Source organism: Zonotrichia albicollis, chromosome 3 (assembly GCF_047830755.1).
Source record: "Zonotrichia albicollis isolate bZonAlb1 chromosome 3, bZonAlb1.hap1, whole genome shotgun sequence".
Lineage (NCBI taxonomy): Eukaryota > Metazoa > Chordata > Aves > Passeriformes > Passerellidae > Zonotrichia > Zonotrichia albicollis.
The window spans coordinates 19,572,024-19,595,698 of record NC_133821.1 but is presented as its reverse complement, the minus strand read 5'-3'; the positions used below and the strand labels follow the sequence as shown (position 1 = coordinate 19,595,698).

At 43.1% G+C, this 23,675-nt stretch overlaps 1 protein-coding gene across 36 annotated transcripts in view; it reads right to left on the bottom strand.

The window, feature by feature from the left end:
• Positions 1-23,675, bottom strand: part of NRXN1 (neurexin 1) — a 693,385-nt gene that overhangs the window by 267,150 nt on the left and 402,560 nt on the right. Inside the window, exon 1 of one of the 36 annotated variants that reach the window (XM_074536901.1) lies at positions 17,882-17,887. The exons of 31 other annotated variants lie outside the window; for them this stretch is intronic. Coding sequence is in view for 4 of the 5 variants with exons in the window: in XM_026796121.2 (XP_026651922.1) it covers positions 16,482-16,722 (241 nt within the window). In the remaining variant the exon portion in view is untranslated. Of the gene's footprint in view, positions 1-16,481; positions 17,622-17,881; positions 17,888-23,675 lie in introns of those variants that run through there. 4 more of the 36 variants (XM_026796121.2, XM_005491482.4, XM_026796122.2 and 1 more) reach the window with 4 other exon arrangements.

Sequence of the window (23,675 nt, the reverse complement as noted above, 5' to 3'; positions counted from 1 at the left end):
AGCTTTGCCACTTGAACTCTCCTGATTGTTTCCCCCAATGCTGCTGGTGGTGAGCGGGTGGCTGAGGGTGGGCCTTGATTGGTGCCTGGGTCTGAATCATGACATAATTCTTTCTACAGACAGAAATAAATCCATATGCACAAATGGGCAGGACTGAAGACCAGTCTGCTTCAAAAAGCCCATAATTTTGAATCCAGGACAGGTTTCCAAAAATGACAGGTCAAGACAGCTGAAGGTTTATAACACAACCAGGAAACTTTCTTAACAAGGGAATGGTAATATTGGTGGTGAAACTGAGGTATCTGGTACAGCCACACAATCCCATGGATAGTCTGCCTCTTCTGCAGACTCTGCTCTCCATCAAGGCTCCCAACTTATTATATTTACCATGCCTGAAAATGGCTAATTTGGCCCTTATGTAGGTGTATTTTCAGAAAAGCATACTTATGTAGGAGGCAAAGCATTACTTTCTTCTTTCAATAAAGAATTATTGGTAAAAGGCAAACAAAAATTATCACTGTTTTTCATTTAAAGTCATCTTCTCTGATAGGGACTGGATAAAAGACTAAAAATTCTAAGTATAATCATTTTGTTTCACATGCATGAATTAGTATATGGGACAGCTAAATGCCAACTGGTATCAGCATCATGCCTACCAAGTTAAAACACAGTGTTTTGTTATTCTTGCTAACCATTTGTGGGGGAAGTTTTAATTCTGAAAGCAAAAGTGGCCTGTCAAAAATACTCTGTTATAAGAAATTTTAAAAGAAGAGACAGGAAATGTTTGTGCATATTGTTCATTTAAAGAAAAAAAAAACCCAAAGACAGTGCTGCAGAAGATAACAGAAATTATGCATAAGTAGGGGCCCATACTAACTTTCAACAAGGCTTTAGCCTGTTGTTTTCATTTATATTTAAAATACAAAGACATTTTAATTAAATTAGCATTTATATTGAGAGTTCTTAAATTAATGGAACATTTAAGAAATAGCCAGCACATAAAATTACATCCTTTAAATTGCTAAAATACCTGGATAATATTTCAGCGTGTGTAGCTTTCACGTCAGTGATAATTCATTTGCCTGTCTGGGAAATAGTGTTTGCCCCATACAATTTTTATCCACTAAAGATTCTATTGCTACACGAGATTCCCAGGAACATAAAACAAGCAGCAGTGAAGGCCCTTTGTCTCATTTCTTAAATTAAACAGGACTGCCCATATCTTGTGAGGCATTAGCTTCCCTCCCCAGCCACCAGCTGGGGATGCTGGCCAGGCTGGAAGGAGAGCTGTAGCTCACTGACAGACCAGAAATGTTCTCCTGGTTCTGGGGTTTGTAGCAATGAAGAGAAAGATTTATCCACTGGTGCAATCACACCGTTGTTTAGATAACTCTCACTGACATTTGAAGTCTTCAACAGATCTGCCAACAGAAATGCTTTAAAAGGCAATGTAGATACCAAACCTAACTGGCAACCTTCCTAGAAGGTGTGGTCATGAAACACTGCAAAATACACCTCCCAACTCTCTCTGCCAGGAAAGGATCCAGCCTGGGTGTTTCTGATCACAGAAACAGCAGCATCCTCTGTATCGCATGCTGCAAATACATCTCTGGGCCAGGCTGATGAAAAGACCTGAAAGCCACAGCTTGGCAGCACCTTGAGCTGGAGAGGACATGGCTCACTCAATCACTGTGAGCACAAGGTGTACAAACTTCACACTTCTAACAGTAAAAGTTCACTCATATTTAATTTTTTTTCCAGAGTATCTGAGGAATGATGTCAGAGAGAGTTTATTGTGCGTAATATTGTGCACGAATTTGCCACAGTCTGTGGGTATTGAAATTAGATCTAAAACAAGTTTGCTGGCCAAAACACAACAATTTGAATCAGCAGCACTGAGTGCCAGTGGTGACACTACCTAAAGACCTAAATTTGAAATGCAAAGGACAAGCAGAGAACTAGAGAGATCTCTTCTCTCAAATCTGTTACAATCTTGGGTTCCATTTCCTGGAAAACTACTAGTAATATATGAACTTACTGAGAAATTGTAATTGTTTTTTCCCATACCACAATTTAATACACTTTATCAGATAATTAAAATTGCAAAGCTGCAGGGTAAATGTTCTAAAGGATCTTTGGCTGACTGCAAAAGAAAACACAGAGGCCATGATTTAGATTAAGATAGAATGGCTGAAAATGGCAATACATCCTGACTTCTTTAAAAGGGTTATATATAAATATTAGATATATGCCAATACATTTTAGCTCCTGTATCTTCATTGTGCATATTTAACTCCTTGACAATTATGCAATATAACTCAGAACATTTGGATGGATGTCTTCGCTGAAATCAAAAACAAGAAGAATTTCAGATATTGCTAAGTACTATCCAAGAAGATTTAATGGGCTCCAGTGTAGAGGTAACTATAGTGTATCTAAGGTAATGGAATAAGCTGTCCTCTAGCTCTGTTTATTAAGAAATACATCATTATTAAATCTTAATCCATTCCATAAGAAAATAAGCAAAGGAAAAATAACTGTAGCAAGACAAATAGCATTATTAGAAGATCTAAGAATACCTTTATTTGAAAATTGGATTAGAGGTATGACAGACTGTGCCACATAGCAAAAGAACTGTGCCATTTATCAAGGAATCTAAAATTTGATAAAATGCATGTGTGTGCTGAAGTATCGTTTCATAAACACATTTAAGTGAATATGATACAATAAATTGAGCCTATGGACATGTGCTGAATAATTATTTGTGATAGCAGTAAAATATGATGGTGGCATTTATTATGTCAGGGTTTTCTGCATGACAGGTAACAGGGTTGGTTTTTTTCTAATTATGATTTAATACTACATCTTTAGGTTTTTTACTGCATATACGCACTGAACCTATACTGTATGAAAAAAATAACATTTTTTAAATGCCCCAATAAAATTAAAAACTTAATACCACACTGCAAATCTAGATCCTGAGAAAACATCTGTCTACATCAGAGAATACAAACTGACCTAGTACCTCCTAGATCTATACAATCTAACATTGTATTTTTATTAGATAAGAGTGATGCTCCCTGATTTCCCATCTCTTCCAGCTATGAAGGAAGAAAGTTATAAAGATGCCAAAGAAACAAAAGGACACTGATTCAAATTTTATGCCAAGTAAACCTTGCTCTGAGGGACTAGACAGACTTGATCAAGGCAGAGATTTTGCAGAGGACAAGTTTCATCCAGAATATTTTGGTGTATATTTTTAGTGTGCACTCAGTAAAATCTGGACTTCTAGGGACAATCTTCACCCCCATCTTCTTGCAAATCTTACTTGCAGCCACTCCTCTCTACAGAGATTGCTCGTGCCAGTGTAACATGAAAGAGGATTTCAGTACATGGGGAACAGCTTATTAATTTTATACAGCTCTTGAGCTATTTTGAAACTTACCCTGGAGAGTACTGTCAGCACTAGAGTGATTATTTCCTCAGCTTTCTTGTCTTTTTCTATTCAATCCATCTGCTTAGCACAATGGGCACATAAACTCTGACTGAAATTTCTAGATGCCACCATAACACAAATATTAAAAACTGTAACATTCACTAAGATAAGAAACAAAAGACAAGTTACATGACATATTATTTTAAAAAATTATGAAAGGAAGCTACTGCTGAGCTTCTCTCTGTGATTGCTGGTTCTTCATATCTGTGGGTATTGCACGTGGTAAATCAGACCGTCTCACAGCAGTCTAGAAAGCCTTGCCCCGGTCATTGTCACAGAAAATGGCCTGTGAAATCATTCTGATGAACTGCTAATTATGCTAACAGTCCTACAGTGAATGAAAGCAACTAATCCTTTTCAACAAAGCTGTCTTCATTGAATTAAATCCTCACCTCATTCACATTCACTCATGGAATGGAGAGAAAATGCTTTCCCTACAGATGCCAACATTCAAACATCCAGAGCAATTACATGGAGAGGGAACATTTAAATGGCAAACAGTATCTGTAAAACAAAATGACACGAGGTGAAGCCACCAGTTCAAATCTCAACTCAATGCATTATGACTGCCCTTCTCACTTAATAGACATCAGATACCATGAGCAACTTGAATTACAAGACAAGCAGAGAACAATATTTAAAGGAACTGCCCTTCTTATGGACACAAAAATGTAAGCAATGATGGAGAGTTCGGAAAGATTTGACCTATACCAAAAGACAGGCAAAGCTCATCTGTGAGAGCTCAAAGTTCAGTGTTCCGGCACACAGAAAGTTCCATATTTCAGCCCTTTTCTACATCAAAAATAATTACAGTAGCTCTATAAAAATCAAACCAGATAACTGTGGAGTTACTCCGTGGGGAGGAGGTGAGGGAAACACAGATATTTTCAGAGAGAGAAAAATATGCCTGTTTATCTTCAACAAAGGTATGCTGTCTGCTCAACTCACTTTCCTTTTCTTCCTGCCCTCTCCTATTGTTATCATAACATTGCAACAATTCTATTATCATTTCATTGTAAGGGTTCCACATTGCTAGAGTTCCACACCTCCTTGACATTTCTTGTAGACAGCTCCTCTAGCACTAACTCTTCCTTGTCCTCACAGCAGCCAACTGACTCCAGTTCCCACCAATCCACTCTTTTATAACACTGTTCTTATTGGCTGCGGGTGTGGCCTGTTAACATCAGGCCTACTCCTAATCTTAAGTAATTAACCCAGATGCAACTCTTTAAGGGATAAGATTACATTTCACACTACCTTAATTTACCCATACCGTATCCCCCTACATCTTATGTCTTCGCATACCCTTTTTTCTGTTTTTTTTTTTTTTTTTTCTACATGTCAGTTCTGTGAATTACACAGTGTGACCCACACAGCAAAGGAAGGAAGAGTGGTATTTGTTCAGTAATCATTTAAATGCTCTGGGATCTTAGCACTGGCACAACAGTGGAATGAAACAGCAACACAGAACTCAAGTCTTTAATTCCTTTTCCCATTCCAGGCTGCTGTGTGACTTATGGAAAGTTGCTTTTCACATTTATGTAGGCAAAGCTGCGTGTATTCCTGGGAATAACAACATGGCTGTTCATTAACAAGCACAAGCAAAGGCAGAGCAGAACAACCCCTAAGCTGTGCTGTGCTGGTCTTGGTTTGACACGCAGCAGTGGGAAGAGCCCTGCCCAAGGAGTGGCTCCCAGAGGGATGAGTGAAGCCTGGCATATGCTGAGCCAGCATGGGATCTGCTCTGAGCTGTGCCAGTGGAGAACAGCGTGTTACACACCCTGGCCGTGCCACAGCTCTGGCTCTCACGCCATGGGCAAGTGCACAAGGGGTACAGAGGGAATTTCCAGGTTCTGGCCAGTGTGTGATTTCTTAGAGTCATTCAGGAGGAGATGAGTGCAAAGCTGATTCATTGTGTCTCAGCTCCTCTCTGTGAAACAGGAATAACCATTCCAGACAAGCCTGTGCCAAGACAGGCAGCAGTGCTGGAGAGACACCAGTGCACATGCATGTGCTACTTTTCCGCATGACAGAAACAGAGGGTTTTTAGCAACGTTGAACTCATTTACACTAAGTCTCATTTAGCCATAATGACTGCTCATTTTCTCCCTCTGATCTTGCTTTTTCTCCAAAATATGCTTTGTCAATTAACTGACCCCTACAAAAGACAAAAGCATCACCACACACTGTATACAATTATAAATTTATTCCTAGATTACATATATCTTAAGGTTTTTTTTCCTTTCAATTTATTACATTTAGTAAAATGAAAAAAGGAAGAGAGCGATTATCAAATAGCCAGCTGAGCTGAAGTTAATGGCTTGAAACAAACAAAAAGTTTTGCAAAATCCCAACCTATTTATTTACTCACACCACTGTTGCTATGACCAGCTTAGGATAAGTGTTTCTCACATCTCCAGCAGTAACCTTGTACTGAAACACTGACATTCATCGCTATCTCAAATGCCAACAAAACCAATACAGGATACACTGATTTCACTGAAACCCCCTTTCCAAAGTCTGTAAGTTCCCTGGCATGGAAATGTTATCCTGCAAGAACAAATAGGATATCAGGAATCTTCAGGTGAGTCATTCGTGATTTATATCAGCATCAATAGCTGCCTCTTTTGATATGTAGAAGATACATCACATGTTTTCCCCAGTTTAATTATTTACCTTTGCTGACCTCAGGCTCTTTGAAGCTAAATTTCTGCACAATTATATGGGAGCTGCACTTTCATTTAGATAATCATACAACAGCCAAAACCACTGCCATTACTACTGCAATTTAAATGTCTGGGTTAGGCATTTATGGACCACTGTTCTTCCTAGCAGACTAATAACTCCTCTTATCTGCATGCTTAACTGCAGTTTTGCAATGTTTTGCACGGTAAGAAAGTCAAACATTTCAAAATGAGATGTTTGTTTTTGCTGTTGTTGCTGCAAAATAATGTTGCTACTATTATTTCTTCATCAAGTTCTCCCTCTAAATGCCATACAGTGGATTTTACTATACTCATGTCAGACAACAGCTAAAGCTGTCAAATTGTGCTGAGTGGTGGAAAGAAGCTTCAAGAGCTGATGTGAGAAAATGCTACAAAAGTTAAAAAGCATCATTACAAAACTAGTTCTGGCTTCAATCTTATTGTATGACTGGGTCCCTATTAGATGTCAGCACAGTCAAAATGATCATTTGGCCTATCTACCCTCACACATAACACCTTCTAGCCAACAATTTCTAACAGCACCATTTTGCAAGTTTTCTAGACATGGGACTTGAAAATAAAGTCTTCTAATAGAGGTGGTATAATGGGAGCAGTTACACTCCCCCAAATTCAGTAGAATTTCCAAGAAATAAACAGTTGCTTGGAAAAATGTTCAAGCAATAAAATAACTGTAGTCTTCAACCTCACCTTCACTTGCCCATCTAATGTTCTATTCAGCCTCACTTGAGATAACAGGTTATTTACAAAGAGGACATCCACAGCACTTCTATTTTTAATTTTTTCTTTTTTTTTTTTTGAGTAATCAACAGCAGCATTTGAGAGCTGCTCTGAATGCCAGGGCTGGGGTGTATGCCCCAGGCAGATTTAAAATCCACAGCAAGACAAACTGCAAACACAAACCAGCCTGAGAAGAGGATGAGTGGAAAGATGGGGCTTGGATGAGCGCCACAGAATGTTCTGACCAACTGGGACACCAGGATTTTAGGATGCATCCATTTAGACACAGCCAAAGGGGCTAATCTCACATCTGTTGTTTTGTCACAACTTCTAAACTCCTCTCTGTGGGCACTGACTATCCAAACCCAAAATAACGGCATGATTCAATTCATGCTCATATGTTTTCCATAAATATGGCAATTCATTATATTCACGGAAAGCTCCCTCATAATTCTTGTCATGTGAAATAAAGTGAGCACATCCACTAACTGCTTCAAGAATTTCAAAAATACGTGAGTTTGCATTATTATTTACAATATTTTGTTCACAGTTTAGGCAGAATTGTTTCAGGAAGGGGGGACCAGGACAGAAGGCTGTGCACTTGGGACACATCCTGTCTGATAGAGGCAAAACAAATCAGGTCATGAAATGGAAATTTTGGGCTTGACCTCAATAAAATCAAATCAGGCTTGGGTTAACAATTAGAAACATTAGTGCCTTGTGTAGCACTCAGTTCCTTCATCTTCACTGGTCAGTCAGGAATTTGTCCCCACCTCCTCTTCACCTAGAGGGCTCTAGAGCTGCTGGCACTGAGAAATAGAACCAACTCCAGTAATTCAAAAATGCAAACATGGATTAAGACTATATCTGATTCTTCTTCAAGGTAGAGAAAATTTCTCATGTTTTTTTGAAATTTCTCCAAGTCTAGTCATTCTCTGTTCTTTATTCTACGAATGCAGATGAGCTGAATTAATTAAGTAAATTAGAGAAGCCCTAACTCGGTTGCAGATATGCAGGGATAAAAGAACACATTTAGAAAGCAGTCAACTTGCTTTAGAAGCTTGTTGGCATTTCTTTGCATGTACAGCTGCAGTAAAAGAGAGCTAAAGAAAGAGTGAACACTTCTAACATTTTGGAGTAGTTGTCCAAGGGCATCCCCTGTTAAGGCACTCAAACACCAGAAGGATCTGAGCAAATCTTCTGCTGCTGAGCCTCTGTTTCTCCATGTTTGAGCAGCAAGCTCTTCAGGACATACCTAGCTATGGATCCTAAAGGAAGGCTTGTCCTTGTGCCACTTACAGTCTTACAGTTCAAATAAGTGGAACAAATGAAAAAAAAAAAAGACTATGTACATTCCTCACTCTTTCAGCTAAACCATGCCTCATCTCCAGCCTTGTCTGGATTTCTGGGATTCAGAATCCCAGATATCATGTACTTATAGTATTGTTGATGGTTGAAACATTTACTTTGTCAACCGAGCCCCAGAAAAAAAATATTTTTCATTCTTAGGCCACCTACAGTGCATGACCCAGACATACCCTTAATCTGGGCTGTTTTGGTGGATTTGAACATTTCAGTGGTTTCAGAAATCCCCAATTATTTTTCTAAAGTGATTCAACAATCATGGGTCAGAGATGAAGACTGCTTCAAAGCATGGCACCCTCCCTACCAACTTATCCCAGTCCTATGGAGTGACATCTAGCAGTAACATCCACTTTTTCTTCCCTCCTCCTTTCCCAATTTATTTCACTGGCTCATTTTTTCAGTCAGTTAAGGGGAAAAGGAGTAATTAATTCTATTCTTCTGACCAGCTGCATCTGTGGCTAGTGACTATTGTCACTGAATAGTTTTTTTTAACATTTTCAACTCTTAGGGAAACTCTCTCTTTTCCAACTCACCATTATGGACTGTTTTCTCATTATCACAGAACAACCATGATATGTAAGAGCATGCACATGACTGTGAACAAATGTATATAAAGTCATGAGAAAGAGGCAGAGAAGACCCTTCCAGACATCCATGTAGCTATTCAGAAAGAAAATAATACCTAAATTATGGTAAGTACATGACCCCTCTGTGTTTGTTACTTTTAATTGTATAGAACACTGTTTTTATATATAATAAACTTTCTTTCATCAAATTAGACTATTCCATTATCCTCATAATCACAGCTACATTCACAATTCAGCTTATTATCACAGCAAGATCTATCAGCTGTGCCTACACTGTATTTACAAACTAGAAAGGAAGTTGTTAGCTTAAAAAAAATGCATTACAGATACTGTGATAGGCATGGGGACATCAAACTTAATCACAGAGAGATAAATTAACTGAGTCTGGGGAAAGACAAGAAAGAGGTCACCAATGTCATCTTGATTGCTCAGAAAGGTTAAGGACTTCTGCAAACTTTGACCAAGGAAAGACAAAAGATAAACTTCAGCGAACTAAACCAAGCGATCCCTTGAAGTCACAATAATCAAGCTTGGTTTACCATGGTAATGATTATCTGGGTGAGAAAGGGGAGAAAATATCAACAGAATTGCTTGTGCTTAAATCACACTGGGCATAGTACTTTTGTCTACAGAGTTCTCCCTTGGAGTAAAATGAAGAGACAGAAGGAAATTTCCCTCAAAGCCAAGTCAACTTTTCACTATCAGAAAAAAAATCCATCTTTGAAAATTAGAAACAGCGGGAAGTACACTGCATTGAATGCTAAATTAATTTCTTCTGATAACTTATTTCAAACAGTATTTGATTAAAAGACAATAGACATGCTTTAAATCTGAAAAACATGATTACCACAGGCTGAGGCAAAAGTGGTGTTGCTGATAAGTGACAACAGCATTGTTATTTATTTAGCTCTTGTAAAGGCACCCCAGTCAATCAATAGCTATGCATGTACCAAGGCAGTGGGACTTGTATAAAGATGCTTATCAGAAATCCATGGGCAACATTCCACTTTTGATTACAGTGCTGCAGACTGTCCCCAATCCTGCTGAAGACTGGGTGCCTCCTTGACAAGCCATACTGACAGAAATAATAATATAGAAACCCCACTTGCTAATATGCATATCCAACTGCACAGCCAATTAAGCACTAGGCTGACTGAAATTGCTTTGTTATTCACTCCATTCCAACTGATGTTAATACTTTGGCAGCTGATGGGGATAATAACTGATGGAGATATTGGAAATTTTGAAAGGGGATATAAAATTTGTATAATTTAAAGACGTTGAGAAAGCTACTATGCTTTACAGTCTTAAAACCTGAAAATGTCTAAATGTTTTGTGTAAGAAGTACTCAGAGCAGGAGAGCCAGAATGTATTGGAAAATCTGTGAATGAAAAGGAGGCATTTAAAAAGATTGTGATATACAAACAGGTTTGAAATAACATTAAAAAAGGCAATTATAAGATGAAAATGAGACTTTTTCACCTCTACCTCTAACATCACACTGAGTAACAATGCTTGAACATCTGGAAACATTTACATTTGATGTTTTAATTAAAATATAACTCTTTCCTGCAACATAAACACATTGTAACCAAAAATGTCATTTCATTAACCCTAATCCCTAAAACTAATTCGTTTATTATCTTTCTATAACAAAGTAACAGTTCCTGTTTATTAAAAAATAGTAAATGGCCATGAAGTTACTTTCACCTATATTTGTAAGTCAGGGGTTTCTTACAAAAATAAATGCTTTCTATACATCATAGGGACATCTTTTAAAGATGTCTGGGTCATATATTTCACAACGGTGGTATAAATTACATCACTGCCATGCTGCAATTCTAGTCCTATAGTTTTTATTTGGTGAAAACTCCAGTGGAGTTCAACAGGCACCTTCCCAGAGCAGGAGCTGCCTGACCAGGCTGCTTTGTACTCCAGCACCAGTGAGCTGGTGACTCTGCTGCAGAAGCCTCTCCAAATGAACATCATTTGGGTGACTCCAGTGCACATGAGCTCTGCCAAAAATGGTGAAACAGAGCTGGCCTAGCTCAGGAGTGGGAGATCAGTGTGTGTGTCCCTGCTGCCACATCATGCTCTGGATGGGAAACACTGGGGGAGTGGATGTGCTGTGGTAACACACCATCCTCAGCTCCAAAACCTGCCAACTTTTATTCCTCAAAACTCTCATTTTCCACAGACCCGTTCTTCCTGCCTAGGAACTTGGCTGCTGAAGCTCAACCTCCTAAATCCCTCTGCTGTTCCACCACAAAGGTCCCTAGCACCAACCCAAGCTGCCACTTTCTTAAAACCTGCTCCCAGAACCCCATTCTGTTTACTTCAGAACATTGCTCTGTTCTTCAAACTGAACCCCATTCTGTTTACTGCTAAACTACTAAACATAAACTGCTAAACCTAAACCACTGGCCCACATGGCCTCATAAGTCAAAATTCTTCTGGCACTCAGGTCCTTAAGAGCACAACCCCTACTACACACAGAACTCAGCTCTTTCAGTTCTGCCTGTGAGCATGTGGACCCTATTCCCTCCCCATTTTTGCTTTTTCTTTCCTAGCACATGCACATACCAACATGCAGATTTCATTATTCACCTCCTGGCTCCTATTCCCACAAATTTAAAAAAGAAAACAGGATCAGTTTTTATGTAGCCTCAACAAGATCCTGAGAGCACAGAAAGCAGAAGCAATCAGAAGTGGACACACTGTACTTGCCATTTGGTAACTGAATTGGGGAGCCATAAAAGAGTTGACAGTAGAGAAGTGTTTGCAGGAAGACAGAACTGAATGAGGATGATGACAGCCATTCATATGGCTGCACTTTTAACATATTCAACACACAATTTTCCTTTCACACCTCATCCATCATGTCCCTGAATTCTTAAAGAAACAGCCTTTCTTCATTTAAAGTTAATGAAGAAGTTGCAACCTCTTTCATTTTTTATGGGTTTTGCCATGGACCATCCCTGCTTTTGTAACATAGAGTATGAACTGTTCTATCTACTCAAAAAAAAAAATCCCAAAAGGCCAGACTTCATGGTAGATACAGCTATAAAAAAGCAATAACCACCTTCTTAAATGGATCAAGAAGGACATAAATTATCAAATAAACCACACGCTACAAGAGACCACTGGTGAGGGCTGAGCAGTGTATGTTTTATATTTATGAACATTTGTCTTTCTTTTACTTCTCAGGGCTTCTTTTTACACTGTTGTGGTGGTTTGACCAGGAAGGAGTGGGAATTCTGGGATGCTGTGGTCAAACCAATGGATGTTCTGAGTTTCATACTGACACCTGGTGTAGCCAGTGGGGTTTGGACACACCTCCGAGAATACACAGGGGTTAAAAGCAGGGCTTTGGCCCTGGGAGGCTCTCTTGGGACGTCGCAGCGAAGAGGTCAGATCTCTTCCCCCGTCCAGTCGCTGCTGCTGGGCGGGGGAGGGGCAGCCATGCGGTAGGCCCGGGGCCTGGACAGAGATGGGGGTGAGAAGGCCCTCAAGGATGGAAGGGTGGAGGAGCCCCAAGAGACATCGGGCAGCCATTCCCCCCCCCCAGGAGGGAGAGAGAGGGAGAGTCGGCGAGATGGAATGTGATAGCAGCTGGCCCAGGAGGAGAAAGGGGGGAGAAGGGTGCAGCCCGGCCGGCCGCAGCAGCAGCACGTGTGGGAGTATCATCGTTCTGAGATAGACAGAGACTGAAAGTTTTAACCCCTTTCTTTCATGATTGGGGCCTTGCAAAAATGCTAATCCTCCTCGAAGCTGAATAAGAAGGGAGATAAGAGATGAGATGAGACAAGGACCTGGCCCGAAGAACGTGGAGATGATTGGATGGGGAGAGATGATTTGGAGTGGCCTTTTGGCTGGACTTTTCTTGGGGCCATGGACTCAGTTGTTCCTGTGACACAGAGACTGCATTTAGGGGGAGGCAGTGCCTCAGAACCAGGAGGGTTCATTCGTGAGGACCCCCCGGCCCCAGGGGGTTGGAAAAATATGGGGGGGACAGATGTCCCAAAGCAGAGACTGTGCCTTTTTGGAGTGAGACAAGGCATCCTTGAAAGACAACCCTAAAAGCAGCTCTGGTCCATGCGTCAGTGGTGAGAGCACTGGGCATGGAAGGAAGATGTCACAAGCGGCAAAAGGACTTTTCTTTCCGGGCGGTGCCGAAGTGACAGGGAAGCACACGAGGTTTCAGTGTGTTTCCAGGGGAAGCCTATGGAACAAGAAGGACTCCTTTCCTCTTCATGAACTGAAGTTTGAGTATACTAAAGTGTGGTGCCAGGCTGGGCAGTTGGGTGTTTTGGGAGAATGTATCGGATTGGGAAAGTCAGGTAGTGGGGAGGAGGAAAGTGGTTTCTGTAAGGTTTTCAATTTTTTTCTTTTCCTTATGGTCTTTCCCTATTTCCCTGTAGTTTAGGTAATAAAGTGTTCTTTATGTTTAAGCTAAAGCCTGTTTTGCTTATTCCTGGTCACATCTCACAGCAGACACCAGGGTGAGGGCATTTTCATGGGGGGCACTGGCTCTGTGCCAGGCTCAAACCATGACAACTGTTGATGTCATGATCCACAGAATTATTTTCTTATTCATTCCTGTGGTTAAACTTTCTAATCTTTCACCCATCTTTCACCTGAATTTAATGAGAGTCACAAAGCAAAATTGAAAAATCATTTGGTCAGGCTTCAAAGATGTTTAATTTTGACTTTTAGTGTATTAAAAGACTGTGTGCTGAACTCCTTTTTGTCTAATATGGTGAGCTAATTGCTTGGTTGGGATTCTGTTTATGTCTCTGTGAGGCACAATACTGTCCACTAAAACCACATGAGCTCACACTACTAAGCAAAATCCCAGCAAAATTACCTGATGAGAATGTTAGCAGCAAGACTGTGGTTTGGTTTTTTTTTAAAGAAATGGAAGAAATCCAACCATGCTGGGCTTTTGGCTTGGCTTATACTACTAGCTGAAATTGTGTTGGCTCAAGGAAAAATGAAAGATGAAAAAATTAAGCCCAAGAGTATGGGGGTGCCAGGGGTAAAGGGGAAGGGTGTGGATGTCTGAGGCCTGTGGTGACCTTTATTGAGTGCCTGAACAAAGTGATCATTCCTCCTTCCTTTCACACTTCTAATTCACCATATTAGAGAGCAATGCTTCCATTTGGGATCGACTAATTGACCTGTCCTAAAAGCTCTTTTCTACTTTTAGCAGGTGTGATGCTACAAAAAGCTGACAAAGTAACAAAAAAAAAAAAAAAAGGCTTCTATGAGCTCACGGTAAAAACTGCAATTTTTTATGTACAATCATGTTAGATGAGAACAAAATTCATTATTAATTCTGCAAAACTGAGCTAAGCTTGAGGGATACAAGGCTGAGAAGCAAATTCTCACCTGGCTAAGTCAGCAGGGGTTAGGGACACTGGAGAAGAGCAGGTAAGGAACAAGCACACACCCACTCCCCCAGTTCTCTCTGATGGATGCTCAGAGATGCAGTGCTGGGCTCCACAGGAGCTGTGCCCAGCACTGCTCAGCCTGAGACAGAAATGCTTCTGTCAGGCTTGCAGAAGCAAATGGGAACACCTCTCTGAAGAATTAATAATGAAAAGAACCAAATGTTTTGGAATGCTGTCAGATAGCAGAATTTCTCACAAACACAGGAAAGCAAAGGCACTTTGTGTTATCAAGTAAACATTCTGAAATGCCACCTTATGACAGAGAACATCCCTCTCTCCATAGAATCAGCTACTTAACTTCTGGACAGGCTCCTGGGCTTCCTATGAAGTCCTTAAGTGGCAGCTCCACCCCTTCATATTTCATTTTCTTTAACAAGACTTATTTCTTCTGAGAAACCTGCCTTTTTACACATCACCCTTCGACTAGGTCCAAGGTAATGCTTTCAAAAACTGGCAAAAGGTGTGATTTTAAAATGTTTTCTAAGGAATCATAGCTGGTACTTCTACCATCATGTTTCTTTTCCCCTCATCCTTTCGGCCTTCCCTCGAATAAATAACAAGCCCCTACATGATATCCCCATATGGGCAGAAATTGGGAGAATAATAATTAGACATATAGACACATGTGTGCACACACATACATCTTTAGCTCTCCCCTGTAGCACACACATTACAGAACATGCAGCATTCTCAATCTTGCACTGCCTCAAGTGCACTACTGAGAAGAGAGGTGGCCTGAATTTCTCAATTGTTTTGCTTTTAATTAGACCAGTCATATAAGTTTTTAAAAAAAATGCTTAAGAAGAGGCATTTCTGTGCACTTTTCTAGCAGTTATGTATCAAAGGGTATTTAGCACACAGTGGGGGTTTTCAGGTAAACAATGCTACTGCTTCCACCAATACCGGCATTGTTAATCACTGGAAAAAATCCAATAATTCCTAACTACCTCGTGCTTGCAACTAGGTCATCTTGCACAGAGAAGCTGAGGTTAGGTACAAGATCTGGTCTTTTACTTTGCAAAGCCTGTAAATGACATCGCATGGTCGTGCAAATGAAGCAAGGCAAGACGAGAAAATGAAGAAGAATGAAGCTGTATAATCTAATCAGAAACCAACAAGGGGGTTTCTTTATCTTCTCTTCCTCCCTCGGAGACAAAGGGAGGCTTTAAATCCTTAAAACACAGTCTGGTGTTTCGCTTTCTTTGACAGCTTTTGGTCCTACCGAACGTATGTAATGCACACTTATTCTGCATGTATTGAAGGGCAGGTTCTCGCAAGTCTGCGTGCAAAAAGAAGAGAGAACTGCACGGGGGCTCTCCAAAAGGCACTGAAGCAGCTTCCTGTCACTTCAGAAACTAACTACCGGAGCACTGTCGTTCTTAACCAAAATGTATTTGCACTTAGAGAGAATTCCATCTCCGTCCCTTTGCTGCCCGCTACACTGGGCATCGCCTCCCTCCCTCGGTGTGCCAGCGCTTGCCGCTCCCCCGATCCCCAGCATAATGAGCTGACCTTTTCTTTAGTTCATCGACTTCCCACCAAGGTAATGAACTGCAAGCAGCGCGATCATCACCAGCGCTTCGAGCAGCGCCCCGGCTCCCTCCCCGCCCCTCGCCGGGCTCCCCGGGAGCCCTGCCCTGCCCTGTGCCCGTGTGTCCCCGCACCGGGCCAGGGAGGGGACGGGGAGAGGGGGGAGAAACGAGGCGTGGCGCTCCCAGCCTGGGGCCGCAGCTCCGGGCGCCTCCGGGCTGGGCTTTCCTTCCCCCGCTGCTGCGGCGGGGCAGGGAGCGGCGGGGTGCGGGAAATCTCCGCTCCGGCGGGGTGCGGGAAATCTCCGCTCCAGCGCCTGCCCCGCGCCCGCGGACCCCACAGCGACCCCGCGGGGCGCACGGACCGACACGGCGCCAGCCCAGCCCCGGGGGATGCCCGCCAGCATTCCCCGCCCCACCGGGACCGACCGAGCCCCCCGCCCCACCGGGAGCGGCGGGACGGGCCCGGACCCCGCCCGATGGGTCTCCCAGCCCCGCATCCCAGCCTTCCTTCCCCGCCGTGCTCCTCATGCTCCCCCCGAGCCCGCCGCAGCCCCGCAGACGGCGGGGTCTGACCTCTGGCGGCCCCGAGCGGCACCCGGACCCACCGTGTCCGCCTCGCAAGGAAGCCGGTGACCTGTAGATAGCGATAGGCACTGAATGATGCTTGCTGCTGCCGTGGAAATGGTGAATGTGGTGAGCGCCCAAACTGGAGGCGCCCCACGCCACCCCAAGGAGGCCGCTGAGAGTGAGCGGGACTATCCAGAGCAGGGCCAAGCGGCCGCCGGCGCTGCTGCTGCCGCTGCTGGCGGGTCCCGGCTCCGGGCTGCCCCTGAGGAGCCCCCCCATGCTCCGGTGCGCGGCGAGCCGGCCCGCGGCGTCCTCGGGAGGAGCGGCAGCCACAGCAACGGAGGCAAACTTTGGGCAGAGGCGCTCGCACACTCGGCACACGGCGCTGGCTGCAGCTCACGGCACCAGGCGAGCCATCTCTTCCCTTTGGGAAAGCCTATGAGGATCCTTTTCTCCAGGTCTTCTTCTACCCAAAACAATCCGAGACATAGTCAGAGAATCCAGGCAGTTCAGAGCCTTCGCAAAGAGGTGGAAGCGGGGAAAAGCCCCGTGCCCAAACAATCGTTAGTTTCAGCTTTCCCGGGGCTGGTGCTCATTAACAATACTCCACAGTTGCAAGGGCTACGAGAACGCCAAGCGTTCCCCCATCCTCAGTAATCCACAGTGTAGCAAATCATGCCACATTTCTGCTAAAAAAAAGAAAAGGGAATGCCACTCCATCAGCCAGCGCTGGGAAAGCAGAGAAAAATCAAACTGCTGCTCTTCCCTCCATTCATCTCCAAACTGGTGAGCCCTCACCGAGCGAGCTCTCTCCCGGCGCGCACACACACTCACACTCGCGAACACACACTCGCACACTCGCACACGCCGCTAGACAATAATAAGGCTGCTCCGGCAAGCTCAGTGGTCTGGCTATTGAAAGGAATACCCGAGGATGTTTTCAGGGAGAATAGTGCACCCTTATGAAAGAAGCTGGGAGAGAAAAAAAAATAAAAATAAAAATAAGCATGCTTGCGAGGAGCAGGGCTATGCAAATCTGCAGTCTCCGAACAGCAAATCGCTGAGGCTTGGATGCAATGCAGAGGACGAGCCTATGTTAAAGAGGGAGGCTGAGTTCAGCTCCCACACAGTCGCGCTGCCCCTCCTCAGCCTTTCGGGAGCCGCGCACTTCCAGAACGCGGCTCGGGCGGTGTGGAGGGGACACACACACACACACACACACACAAACACACACTCACACGCCTCTCCTCCCCACCCGCGCCGCGGAGTCAGCAGCACGGCGGGAGCACTTCCCCTCCTCCGACAGTTCAGAGGTACCAGTGTCTCGAAAACCCACTTTCATCTTAAAAAAGAACCATTTCGGGGTCTTTTAATCGGCCTAAACTTCGCCCATCAGATGTTTCCCCTCGGTCTATTCGGGCACGGGCTGTGATTATCCGGTCATTGCACACACGGCGCCGAACAAAGAGTTACCGGGATTTTCAACTACAGCACCTCGGCCGCCCACCGCAGCCGCAAGCTGGGCTGGAGAAAAAAAAAAAAAAAAAAAAATCCTTTCTGGGCTGAGCCCCCCTCGTTCCCCCGCAGCTGCAGGGCGGCACCGGCAGCTCCCGCATCGCCGCCCGGCTGCGGGGCTCGCCCCACGCCTACCCCCAAAACAGGGCGGAGGGCTGCCCTACAGCACCACCACCCTCGCACGGACACACACACTGAGCCGAGGGGGCCGTGGGGGCCGACGTCACGTTTGAAAGCCGAGGGTCGGTGAGCTAAGGGCTAACCGGGTCCTGCGCCGTCCGGAGCCGGGCGCGGAGGCGCAGCCCCTGCAGTACCGCACCTGGGCACAGCAGGGTGTGCGAGCCGCACACTCCATTCCTCCTCTCCTCCTCCTTCCCTCCCCCGCTCCCAGCCTGCCGTGGATCTTGTGCCATGCCTTCAGCAGCATGAGATCATGGGTGCGGGTAGCGGATGCGTGAAAGCGAGAGGGCGAGCGGTGGGCGTGAGAATGGGGTGGGTTTTTTGGTTTTGGTTTTGTTTTTTTTTTTATACACATTTCGCGTTAATCTAAACCAAAAACCGCTGCAATTCGCCGAGGCGCTAATTCCCGCGGGTGAGAAGAGAAGTCACAACCTTTGCTCAGCCGCGTAGACTGAGGAACGAGAAAGGTTTTTCGCCTTGCTTAGCTCAAGGGAGGATCGCTGCCCTCGCCACAGATACGCGCGGGGTCGTGCCGGGAGGCCACGAAAAGATCCCGAAGCTCCGGAGCAGCAAAAGTGGCTGCTCCTGCCCTGCCCACCTGGACAAGTCGTATCGCAGCCTCGCCACGCACCCAAAGTTTTGCCAGGACACCGAGGTAAATTATAACAAAGACTTAACGCAGGGCTGCCCGAGCCCTTTCTGCGCTCCGTGGAAGAGCAGGCACTCATCCCGAAGGAAGCCCGCACTCGCCCTGGCCACTCTGTGACACCCCCAGAGGGAAAGGCAGCTTAGGGGGAAGTCAGTTTTCCAACCTGTCTCCAAAAGCTCCCGTGTGAGAGAAGAAACACCAATTTTCCCAACTATCAGCTTTCAACTGTCATGCACTGTCACCTCCTAAAAAAATAAAACACAATAATTTCTCTAAGTTTCGGAGTTAGGGAAAGAAGGAGAAGAAGGTATGAAACCTTAAGGAAAAGTCAGCCTGGATTTGACAGCTCTCATAAAATTAAACCTCCTGATATATGTTTCCTGTTGATGCAAGTAATGCGTGTTAGAAACTTCATCCATAAATACCACTAGGTTTTCTATCAATCTGACTCAGGAAACAAAATATTTCAGTCACTGGAACCAGTTTTTCATTAAACTGTTCACATGTTGCTGCCGTTTTGGAAACAGGCAGTAGTTAACTCGACTGTTCTTAATGATTCTAGACAACCTACAGACGAGGAACTTAAAATTGTTATCACTCCTCTGAAATAGGAAGCCGGTATTGCCAACCGTGTAACGATGCAGTTGGCAACACAATTGTGCAGATAAAATTTCAGCTGGCAAGCCCTGTCTAGACTAGCTTTGCTTGGCTGTGCTGTTTTAAGGCTGCCATCAGGATTGTGCTGCCTTAGAGCCGGAGTTTCCTTGTCAGCACCCAGGAAAGCATGGCTCCATCCCCGCTGGGGGATTCCCCATTAGGTGTGTAACCTTCCTGAGAGAGGCTTTCCGAAGGTGCCTTCCAGCCTGAGCACAGTGTGTTCAACTTTTTTGAAGATCCACTTTGGCGTGGATTCAGAAAGACTTGGTGGAAGCACTCTGTTGTTGGAGGTCTTTGTAGTTTGAGTACCTTAATCTAAATTCTTGCTCCATCTGCCATCTACTGTGCCAGGGAGGCCTAAAGTGTTTAAAAAACAAGGACAAATGAATAAAATGTTTAGGTACTTCCAAGGTACTTCATTTAATATTTTACTGAAGATAAAAGGAGTTTTTAAGAGCTCTACTTTATTAAATATGTACTATTTATGCAGCACACATACACAACTGCCACTGAAGTTTCTAATTTCAATTTGTGCCTGGAGACTACTTGGTGAAGTTTTTTTTTCATCAGCTGGATTATAATGGGTCATTTTTAGGTGCAACATTATGATATTAAACACTGCTTAGGGATCGTTAAATTAATGAATTGTTTTGCTGCTCTGCATCCAAACCAAGAGTTGAGTACACAAAGACCAAATCCTCACAAAACTGTTTAGGCATCTAACTCTTAAGAGCCCTATTAAAATGTGAATAGGGTGACTGCCCTCTAAGTAGGCACCCCTTTCTGGATCTGGTAATGTGATCAGCACCTTGGGTGTAGCAACTCCAATTTTAACAACATTTGACATTTTTCTGGCTCTGCACTCTGAACCACAAACAAGAGAGGACTATCCAAGTTTCATGGGAGAGAAAGGTGATCTAATGCAGTGCAAGGGTGAGAAATGGGAGAGAATTAATTTGCAGAAAATATTAAAAGATTGAAAATTAAAAGAACACCAGGAAGGTGAAGAAGGAAGTGTGTATGAAAGCAAGATGGAGACAGGAAAGCAAAAGAGGGACATTCCAGTAAAATCCTCTCTTGCACAATTTTTTTTAATGCGTTTTGAGCAAACCAATAAAACTTCTTTCCAATTTGAAGCAAATCCTGATAGACACTTATACTTTCTACATGTTTTGATTTAAAGAAGGTTGCAAGTGAGTGTCGGTCTCTTTCCTCAAGTAAAGAGTGATAGAACAGGAAGAAATGGCCTCAAGTCATGACAGAGAAAATTTAGATTGGATATCTGGAAAAACTTCTGAAAGTCTTGTCAAGCACTGGAACAGGCTGCCCAGGGGGAACAGCCTGTCCAGGGAAATGGTGAATTAATTGTTCCTGGAAGTATTTAAAAGACCTGTAGAGATTTGGGTTAGACTTTGGGAAGAAATTTGTTATTGTGAGGGTGGGGAGGCACTGGAACAGTTTGTCCAGAGAAGCTGTGGATGCCCCATTCCTGGAAGTGTTCAAGGCCAGGCTGGATGGAGCTCTGAGCAACCTGGTCAAGAGAAAATTATCCATGTTCATGGCAGGAGGGTTGGAACAAGATCATAATTACAGTCCATTTGAACACAAACCATTCCAGGTTTCTATGTGGCACTTAGGGACATGATTCAGTGGCCTTGACAGTGCTAGGTTAACAGGGATCTTAGAAGTCTCTCCCAACATGAATGGTCCCATGATTCTGTGATTCTATTTAAGAAGTTTAATTGGGTGTTTTGGCAGTTAGAGTTAGGCTAATGACAAGTAAGTTAGAAGCTTCTGCAAGTAAACACTATGAAGAACGAGGGTAAGCAGCATTTCTTATTTAAAATGCTTGCCTTTTTACCCCCTGCTGACATAAGAGTATGAATTTCTGTTAGCTGAGGATGAACTGAAGTTGAAATAACCTGGTTTTAATCCCCAAGGACATAGAATTGTGCTTCCCACACAATCAACATGCTGCTTTCAGTCTGTGAAGGTTCACTCAAAGAATGAAGAAGTAGGACAAAAGAAGACAATAAAGAGTTTATGTAAACAAATAAATGTTCCACTGCAGACATAGTAAATAAAATGTGAGAATGAACTCTAGTGTTCACAAGGTAGTTTTTAGTATCTCAAGAATTTATCTCAGTGAAGTTAGTCCCATTTAACACTTACCCTGTGCAGGTCACATTGGTAGTAAATGTGACTTTTAATCAAGGTATTTCCACCAAATGAGCTCTGCTAATACCAGTAGGCTCCTAAATTTTTTGAGCAAGAATACCCTTATTGTAAGAACACATCTTTCCCTGATTTGTTCTGGTGTCGTTATGCTATAAACACCAAATGCTCCTAAAGAAAATTTATACAAAAAAAAAAAAAAAAAAAAAACAAAAAACAAAAACAAAACTCCCATGAGTATAATTTACATTACTCCCTCAAATTAAATCAGATACTTTTTGCTGGTATGACCATAGCTCTCTGCAATAGATCAGCTAAGATGGACAACTTCAGCAGCACCAGCAAAACTGAAGTGCAGACCATGCCTTAGGCCAGCAGAAGTTGTCAGTAAAATTCAGGGTTTCTTTTGGTTAAGTGCCACCTTATGCAACCAGGCTGCCCTGGCCATCTCTAGTTAATTCTGCACTTAGTGCTGTAACATCCACTCTTAAACGCCTGAAGCCCAACTGCTCTTCAGCAAAATAATTAGCAAAAAAGCAAACAAACCACCCCAAAATACCTCCACAAATCTGTGTATTACAGGAATACTATGCAATTATCTATACCAATGTTTTATGCTACAGGTTTTCCCCACTGCTAGGCTTGGACCCTCCCTTAATTTGAAAGCACATGGACATTCTGTGATTACAATTAAACAGGCCAGACTTTGGGTTTATCCAGCCCACAGACAGAGGCTTAGAGAAGAAAACAGCCAAGCTAATATTTCCTCTTTCCACCATAAACAATGCTGAATTTAATGACCTGTACCCTGTACCTCCCAGTACTGCTACTGATGTCTGGTAACAGTGGAGGTGGCAACTTTCCTCTTTTAAACAACAGAGAATGTTCCTTCCAAAAGCCAGTTAATTGCAAGATACTGAAACAAGGCCTGTCATTTACGTCCACTTTGTGTCCTAACTCTACATAACCCATGGCAGAAACTGTTTATTTTATGCCAATAAATTTTATCATATGAACTACTTGAATACTTTGAACGTAACAAATATGATCCTAAGGGAATGAATGGACTATTTGTGCAGCCACAAAACACAAAGAAATTCAAAATTTTGGTAATCATGTGAGAAAGGAGAGCTTACAAAGGAAATATTTAGGCTGCTTTCTCTGTAGTGTAGCTATTCTCTCTCTAGGCATAGCTCAAAACAAATCCTGGTACAGTTAATAAGTCTTTCTGTCCATCCAGATAGGCTTAAATCTTCATAATAAATGTTTCTTGACACTGTGTGTATAAAGTAATCTCTTTCTTGTTATTCCTTGCTGTCAAAATCAAGCTGATTTTCATTTTGTTTCTTTTCATTGAAGACATGCACACAAGCCAGATCTTTTCAATTTAGAGCAGAAGGGGCTTGTGGAGAACATTTTCCTGGGGAAATTTGACTGGGGAATTGTGACAGTGCAGAGAAGGTCCCTCTTTGTCTGAAATAGCCCTGTTTGGTCCTTAAGTCATTGGGGCACTTTGCAGATTTGTCCATCCTTACTTGAATTAGCCCTGGTTTGAGCTGGCTTGAGGGGGATTCCTCAGAATCCACCGGGGGTTGACTTTTGCTGGCTCCCAGTGCTGTGATGCCACTTAACAACATATTTTCTTTTTTTTAATTTTTTTTTTTTTTAGTCTAATGTGGCGGAAAGATTTCTGACACTTTGTGTAGCTTCCCCCTTTGACTGCAATCTAAAGCCACAGGAAATAAGGCCAAATCCATCTGTATGTGGCATTTAGGAGATTTGTAGTCCTGTAGCAAATGGTCTCTAGCCACTCTCTCTCTGGGCTACCACATGAATGGTTAATTCCAGCCTAATTGCCTGCTACTGCTGCTGCAGAACCTACAAAAGTCTCTCTGACTTCTCCCAGTGCTGCTGCAGGAATTGGCACTGCATTGCCACAGAAAATAGACATCCCTGGTACAGCTTGAATGCTTCTGATTTGAACTCCTCAGCAAATACTTCAGCTGGGGACAGAAAGCAAGCCACCACAAAAATAGCTTGTAAATTAGTCATCAAG